Source organism: Psammomys obesus, unplaced genomic scaffold (assembly GCF_907164565.1).
Source record: "Psammomys obesus unplaced genomic scaffold, mPsaObe1.curated_primary_1811, whole genome shotgun sequence".
Lineage (NCBI taxonomy): Eukaryota > Metazoa > Chordata > Mammalia > Rodentia > Muridae > Psammomys > Psammomys obesus.
In genome coordinates this window covers 4,108,665-4,116,660 of record NW_026586383.1, presented here as the reverse complement: position 1 = coordinate 4,116,660, position 7,996 = coordinate 4,108,665, and the positions used below count along the sequence as shown (strand labels likewise).

At 49.4% G+C, this 7,996-nt stretch overlaps 1 protein-coding gene across 1 annotated transcript; it reads left to right on the top strand.

The window, feature by feature from the left end:
• The first annotated feature begins 4,580 nt into the window (after window positions 1-4,580).
• LOC129672252 (translation machinery-associated protein 7-like) lies at window positions 4,581-4,862 on the top strand. The gene has a single exon (XM_055601544.1). It carries the CDS (start codon window positions 4,581-4,583, stop codon window positions 4,860-4,862), a length of 282 nt encoding a protein of 93 aa, XP_055457519.1.
• Window positions 4,863-7,996: the final 3,134 nt, after the last annotated feature.

Here is a 7,996-nt window from a genome sequence, read left to right as displayed (position 1 = left end):
TGAGAGAGCTGGTGAGTACAGAGGCACTTCTATTTCCAACACCTCAACACTTGGGAGGCTGACGCAGGAGAGTCAGGAATCTGAGGATATCAGAGAATACTCGGCTAAGTCTCAGAAGGAGGAGAGGACAAGAGAATGGAAAAATGGACAGCAGGTGGATGGGAGGGGAGAAGGGGAGAAAAGAAAGAAAAGACAGGCCCGTGAAATGGAATACTAGCTAGTCTTTGATATTAATCTTATTGTTAAGTGTGTGTATCTGTGTGTGGATTTAAGCACACAGGAGCGGTGCCCTCAAATGCTAGATGCTCTAGGGCCAGAGACAGGGTTTCTCTGTGTAGCCCTGGCTGTCCTGGAACTCACTCTGTAGACCAGGTTGGCCTTGGACTCAGAGACCCACCTGCCTCTGTCTCCTGAACGGTGAGATTAAATGCTTGCGCCACCACTGCCTGATGAAAAATCTGTTCTTTAAAAAAAAAAAAAAAAGTAAGCTGGGTGTGGTGACACATGCCTTTAATCCCAGCTCTCAGGAGCAGAGGCAGGGGGATCTCTCAGTCCAAGGCCAGCCTGGTCTACAAGTTCTGGACACAGAGAAACCCTGTGCCAACAAAACCAACCAACCAAAGAATCGGTTCTTTTCTGCAGGACTGGAACTAATGTTGTCAGGTTTAGTTGCCAGCCGCTTCACCCACCGAGCCGTCTAAATGGCTTTCCACCATTTTCTCATGGTTTATAATTTTGTGGACTGAGAATTCAGATGCGACCATGCTGGGCTATAGCTTCAGTTTGGAGAGGCTTCAAGATGGCTTCACTCAGTGGGCATGGAGGCACACACCTTTAATCCCAGCACTCAGGGAGACAGAGGCAAGGGGATCACTTTGAGTTTGAGGCCAGCTTGGTCTACAAAGGGAGTCCAGGACAATCAAGGCCACACAGAGAAACCCTGTTTGGAAAAAAAGCCAAAAAGCCAAAAAGCCAAAAAAAAAAAAAAAAAAAAAAAAGGCTTCCTTCCCTCATATAACTGTCTGGACAACCAGGAAGCTGAACACCAAGGACTCCTCTCTGTTCCAGTAACCTCTAACGCTCTTCTGAGAAGGAAGTCAGTCTTCCAGAGCCGCTGTGGCCTTGGGTCCAAGGCACGAGCTGTCTGTCTGCAGGGTTAGATGGGTAAAGCCAGGCTTCCTCTCTTCTTTCAAAGCAGTGCCGGGGGAGAGGCTTAGGGACCAGGATGGAGACAGACTGGAGGGAGAGGACTGCACAGGGACTGTCAGGCTGAGCATCTTGGGGTCCGTTATCTGCTTTAAGGGATCCCTGCGTGGAGGGATCAGAGGGAAAGACTGAGGATGTATCAGGCACAAACCGGGCAAAGGCACAAACTGCTTTTCCACAGTCCGTTCCTGTAGCATTTAGGATTGTCTTGAAAAGCATTTGTTTATTCTGTGTGTGGTGGGGTATGAGCGAATGTGTGCGATGACACCCATGGGGAGGTGGTACAAGTCCAGCAGGCTCCATCCTTCTCTATGAGGTCTGGGGTTCAAATCCAGGTTGTCAGACTCAGCAGCAAGCTGAGACACCCGGCAGGGTGCTCCTCAGGAGTGTTTTTAAAAGTCTGCTTACTGCAGGCGGTGGCCTTTAATCCCAGCACTCTGGAGGCAGAAGCAGGTGAATCTGAGTCCAAGATCCTGAGAGTTCAGCCTGGTCTACAGAGTGAGTTCTAGGCCAGCTGGGCCAGCTGATCCAGCTGAGAGAAATTCTGTCTTGAAAAACCAGAAGAACAAAACAAAACGAAAACAAAATAACCCAAAAAAGCCAGTTCACTGAAGGCTGGAGAGGTGGCTCAGCAGTTAAGAGCACTGGCTATTCTTTTAGGAGACCTAGGATCTGTTCCCGGCACTCACATGGTGGCTCACAGCCATCTGTAGCTGTGGTCCCAGAGGAACCAGTGTCCTCTTCTGCCCTGCACAGACCCTGCAGACGTGTGATTCATAGACACACACAAGGCAGGGTACCTAAACACATAAAGACTTAGGAAACAGCTATTAACTGAGTTTGTATGTGTTTGGTACTATGCTAAGCACTGTACGCTTAGAAGCTTGTTTAGCTCTGACTGGCTGAATCATCCCTGTTATGTGGACAGAGAATTGGATGTACACAGATTAAGTAAACTCTTTCCAAGTCACAGAGTAGAATAACAGAACCAAAAATGGACATAAGACTAGAGTTCAAAGTAACTTCTGTTTCTGAGACAAAGTCTCCTGTAGCTCAGGCTAGCTTTGCACTTGCTATGTAGCCAAGGAGGACCTTGAATTTCTGCTTGTTCTGCCTCTGCCTCCTGAGTGCTGGGATTACAGTCTGATAGTCCTTCCTCCTTCCTGCCTGCCTTCCTTCCTCCTTCCTTTTCTCTCTGGTTATTCTGAGCAACTGTGCTCAGGACACCAATTTACCTACTGTACTCAGGGCCCACTTCAACACACGTCCCAAAGCCCTGTTCATAGGGACTGGACACTTTAGGGCCCAAAGGACTTAGTATCCTCCCATCGTTCTTTCTTTCTTTCTTTCTTTCTTTCTTTCTTTCTTTCTTTCTTTCTTTTCTTTCTTTCTTTCTTTTTCCTCCTTCCTTCCTTCCTTCTTTCTTTCAATACTTATTTATTTATTTTATGTATATGAGTGCTCTGCATGTCCACCTGCACACCAGAAGAGGACATCAGATCTCATTATAGATGGTTGTGAGCCACCATGTGGTTGCTGGGAATTGAATTCAGGATTCCTTGAAGAGCAGCCAGTGCTCTTAACTTCTGAGTGAGCCATCTCTCTAGCCTCTTTTCCTTTTTTCTTTTTTTGTGGTGGTGGGCTGGCCAAAGCTCACTCTGATCCTCTACAGCCGGCTTCTTTCGGTCACTTCTCTTCCCCTTTTCTGGCACCTCCCCCACCTGTCCTCCCCTCCCCCACCTGCCCTCCCCTCCCCATCTGTCCTCCCTTCCCCCATCCACCCTCCCCTCCCCCAACTGTCCTCCCTTCCCTCATATGTCCTTCCCTCCCCATCTGTGCCCCCCTTCCCCAATCTGTTTTGCCCATTTTGTTATATATATACTTTTTGTTTGTTCGTTTTTTTGTTTGTTTTTTTGAGACAGAGTTTCTCTGTGTAGCCGTGGCTGTCCAGGACTCTCTTTCACTCTGTAGAATAGGCTGGCCTCAAACTCACAGAGCTCCACCTGCCTCTGTCTCCCAGAGTGCTGGGATTACATGTGTGCATCACCATGCCTGGATTGTTTGTTTTATATTTATTTAGGTTTTCAAGACAATCTGTGTAGCCCTGGCTGTCTTGGAACACACTCTGTAGACCAGGCTGGCCTCCAACTCAGAGATCTAGTGGCCTCTGCTTCCTGAGTGCTGAGATTAAACACTTGTGCTGCTCTGTTTTAAGTAACATACTAGAAGCCTAGGATTTAGTCCAGCCATTGATTCTTAGCACCCAATAAAGCTAGCTAAATCTGGCCTGGGAGCATGTGCTTATTTCATTTGTTGTCTGTCTGTCTGTCTGTCTATCTATCTATCTACCTATCTACCTATCTATCTATCTATCTATCTATCTATCTATCTATCTATCTATCCCGGGTTCTCCTGGAACTCTGCCTGTACACCAGGCTGGTCTCAAATTTAGAGATTCGCCTAAGTCTGTCCTCCAGAGTGTTGGGATTAAAGGCATGCAATACTACCACTGGGCAATTTTCTTTTTTTAAAACAAAGAACAAAAACTCAAAACGATAGGTAGGTGGGGTGGCACACACCTGTAATCCCAGCACTCTGGGAGGCAGAGGCAGACAGATTAGCTGTGAGTTCGAGGCCAGCCTGGTCAACGAAGTAAGTCCAGGACAGCCAAGGCTACACAGAGAAACCCTGTCCCGAACAACAAACAAACCCCCTCAAAACGTCAACAACAAAACTAAAGTCAGTTATAGAAAGAAAAAGAAATCAAGCGGAAAAGTACTTTATTTTTACAGGCAAGCCTGCATGGTAGAAAACTGTAGGTGTGTTAAGACTACTTTCTGGACAAGTTCTCAGTATGTAGTTTTGTTTTAGAATTTCTTTTTTTTAATGTATATTAATGCTGTCTATCTTCATGTACACCTACATGCCAGAAGAGGGCATCAGATCTCAATATAGATGGTTGTGAGCCACCGTGTGGTTGCTGGGAATTGAACTCAGGTCCTCTGGAAGAGCAGCCAGTGCTCTTAACCGCTGAGCCATCTCTCCAGCCCTGTTTTGGAAGTCTTTAAGTAGATCAATCGGGCCTTGAACTCAAAGATCTGCCTGTGTCTACTTTCTGAGTGCTTGGATTGAAAGTATATGATTCTGTACCTGGCCAAACAATATTTTTTTCGGGTATATGATGGTCTTGTCTGCATGTATGTGTGTGTGTGCATGTGTCTGGTGCCAGAAGAGGGGGTGGGATTCCCTGGAGCTTCGGTTACGGAGGGCTGTGAGCAGCCCTATGGGTGCTGGGAACTGAGCGTGGATTCCCTGGGTAAGTGCTTGTAACCTCTCTGGCTCCCATCTCTTAAGATTATTATATGGTCAGCGCCATGTCCGGCTGCGAAGGTGGCAAAAAGAAGCCCCTGAAACAGCCCAAGAAGCAGGACAAGGAGATGGATGAGGAGGATGAGGCTTTCAAGCAGAAACAGAAAGAGGAGCAGAAGAAAGTGGAGGAATTGAAAGCCAAGGCTTCAGGGAAGCCCCTGGCCACAGGTGGAATTAAGAAATCTGGCAAAAAGCTATTCCTCGTATCTGAGGTGATGGTGACACTCTTCCATTCCTATTTAAACATCTGGATTCCCTGCCATAACATCTTTGCCACCTACAGCTAGAATGAAGTGTTATCCTGGAGCCTATTGTACATTGTAATAAACTTTTTAGTTAAAAAAAAAGAAAGAAAGATTATCATAGAAGAGTCCTATATTGTCAATAGGCAATACTATCCAGCCATGGTGACCAGTTTAGGTCACTTAGGAGGCTGAGGCAGGTAGATGATTGAGGCCAGTCTGAAGAAACCCCACACACACATACTCACTCCTTTCTTCTTTTCTTTTTGGTATTTTGAGACAGGGTTTCTCTATGTAGCCCTGGATGTCCTGGAACTCTCTGTAGACCAGGCTGGTCTGGAACTCAGAGATCTGTCTACCTCCGGAGTGCTGGGATTAAAGTTGTGTGCCATCACTACCCAAAAGTTTATTCTATTTTTTATTTTTTGAGACAGGGTACCACTGTGCAGCCCAGGCTGGCCTAAGCCTTTAAGTTTTGCTAACGCCTCCTAGAGGCTGGCATTTCAGCTGTTCTGTCATACCAAGCTTTAGCCCCAATTTTACTGCCTTGTGTTTTGAGATAGGATCTCAAGGCTGGCCTGGAACACAAAGCAAAGCTCCTGAGGTAACCCCCGAGTGCTGAGATTATAGGCGTTCAGACACCATGTCCAGCTTCTGCCCCTAAGTTTTATTAAGTCAATTTTTAGGGGCTGTCGTCGAGATGGTTCAACAGTTAAAGTGTGCTAATTGCTTCATCAGAGGACTGGAGTTCAGCAGCCCCCAGCACCCGTAGCTTGAAAAATTGCTGTAACTCCAATTTCAAGGTACTGGACACACCTTTCTGGTCTCTTGAAATACCTGTCCACACACAGTACATCTCTAAATACGTTTACTTGTGTGTGTGTGATGTACCCTTGCTCTCCATGTGGGTGCCAGGGACTGGAGTCAGTTCTCAGGCTTAGGAGCAATGTTCACTGAAGAAAACTCTGAGGTGCCCCCAACAATTTTTATTATAACCAGAAACGAGATTTCCTCCTGGTCCTCGTCTTTACTTTATAAAAAGCTTTCCATCTTTGTTTAGAGGAGCCCTGTTCAGTTTTTCCTCACTTCCACATCAGAGAAAGTAGAGAATCACACATCTTCCATGTTGCCTGGGCAGCGGAGGGGTGGAGAACAGCTGGTCGTCCCCGCTCTTCCCATGGTGCACAGGGCGCTTGTGGGCTGGGGAAGCTCTCATCCCTGGAGCACCTTCTGAGTCCCGAGGGCTCTGGCTCTTCAGCAGTCTGGCCAGTTGGATTGATTCGTGTTTCCAGAACCATCTTCCCTGTTTTTGTTTTTTTTTTTTCCATGAATAAAAAAGACAGAGGCCACATCTAGACTTTCATCGCATCCTTATCATTACCATCCAGGCATGGTTATTCGGACTGGAAGCCAAGTTCTCTTCTAGTCTTTAAAAGAAAAAAAACCCTTGTTTTTGTAAATTATGTGTGTCGATGTGGGGGTGTGTGGGTATGCATTCAGGTGCCCGGGGGCTGCCAGAGGTTGGATTCTCCGGAGCTGGAGTTGCAGTCAGTTCTGAACCACCCAAAGTGGCTTCCAGTCCTCTTGACAGACTGCAGAGCCCACTCTCCAGCTCTTTCATCACTTTCTTGAGAGGTCTCACGTGGCCCAGATCTTGAACATCTGAGGCTCCAATGTCCACCTTCTTTTTTCTAACCTAGTATAATCCACACAGTGAAACTTTATCCCCACCTTGATAGCATTTATTTGTGTATTTTACTCGTGCGTTAATTTGACACAGGGTCTCACCGCGTAGTCCAGGCTCAGATCCATCTCCAACCACAGCCTCCTGCCTGCTGAATTGTAATGGGTGCATCAAAATCACCACGCCCGTCTTAAATGGCATTTTTTAAAAGTTCTGAGAGCAGCGTTTCCAAGTCATTCTTCTGAGGGCCCTATAGTTCCTCTCTCAGAACCGCCTGGGGCACCACCCAGATGGCCGCGGGGCCGTCAGTAGGTCGCCTCCTCTTAACAGCTGCCTGGGCTCCCATTAAAACTCAGAGCAACCGGCCCCTTGGACGAGCAGAATTCAGATTCACTTAGTTCCTTGCATCCAACTGCACAACTGTGCTGTGCTTCGAGGCCAGTCTCAGCTCTGTAGACTCCTAGAGAAATGCAAAGGAAAGGGAAGAGAGAAGAAAAAAAAAAGGGGTGGTGGTGGAGAGAGATCCCTAGCTCTCCCGGGCAGTGACCATCAGCCTCAAGAGGCAGGGATTCCGAATGAAGTCTTTTTTCTTTTTCTTTCTTTCTTTTTCTTTTTTTTTTTTTTAAATAAACGGAAGAGTCGCTCCGCGCTCCTCGCCCGGGAGGTTCCAAAGGTCGTCACACTGGGGCCTGGGGGCGAGCGTCTCCCCCGCGGCCGGAGCGGGGGAGGGGGGTGGTGGGAGGAGGGGAGGCGCACACAAAAGCGGGCCGGGCCAAGAGGGCTAATGTTTCCTGTTTGCCTGGAACCCCCTCCCCGGCCTCCCCTCCCCCACCCCGCCCAGCACTCGGGCGGAAGTGAGTTTGCTCCTTTGGAGATTAAAAGGATTCCGAATTCCGATCAGTCCCAATAACCGGCGTTCCGAGAGGCGGCAAAGCGGAGAAAGAAGGGGGACACGCGCGCGCGCACGCAGTCCCCCACTTCGGGGGAGTCGCGCAAAAATAAAACCCCAAGCGAGCCAGGCCAGGGCACCGGGAGAGCCTGAGCCCGGTAGGCGCAGCGCAGCCGGGGCCACCCGCGTCCCCGCTCGGCGACTCGTTCGCAGGAGGATGACGCAGGCGGGAGCCGCGGGCGGCGTTGGCCACGCGGCTCCCGAAGTGGCCGCGCGGGTCCCTCGCCGGCTCCTCTGATTCCAGCGCGCCCGGGAGGGAAGACTCGGCTCCCGAGGCTCCGGGATTTGCAGGGGGGACCCGAGCCAGGGTGAAATGGCCCGATGACAAAGGAAATGTGATCCCCCTTCGCCGCCCAGGTTTCGGAGAGGACGGCCGTGAGGAGGAGGAGGAGGGGCGCGCGGCGCGCGCGGAACGCGGATAGCATTGCACGACGGCCCCGCGCGGAGCGGGCGGCGGGTACATCCAATATCTCCCCGCCGATGAATAATTCAGGGCGGCCCGCGGGGACCTGCGGGCCCGCGCCGCGGAGCGCTTGAGGCCGGAGC

Bases quoted from the DNA above. Each gene is read 5' to 3' on its own strand.
- LOC129672252 (XM_055601544.1), top strand. From the start codon at position 4,581: ATGTCCGGCTGCGAAGGTGGCAAAAAGAAGCCCCTGAAACAGCCCAAG.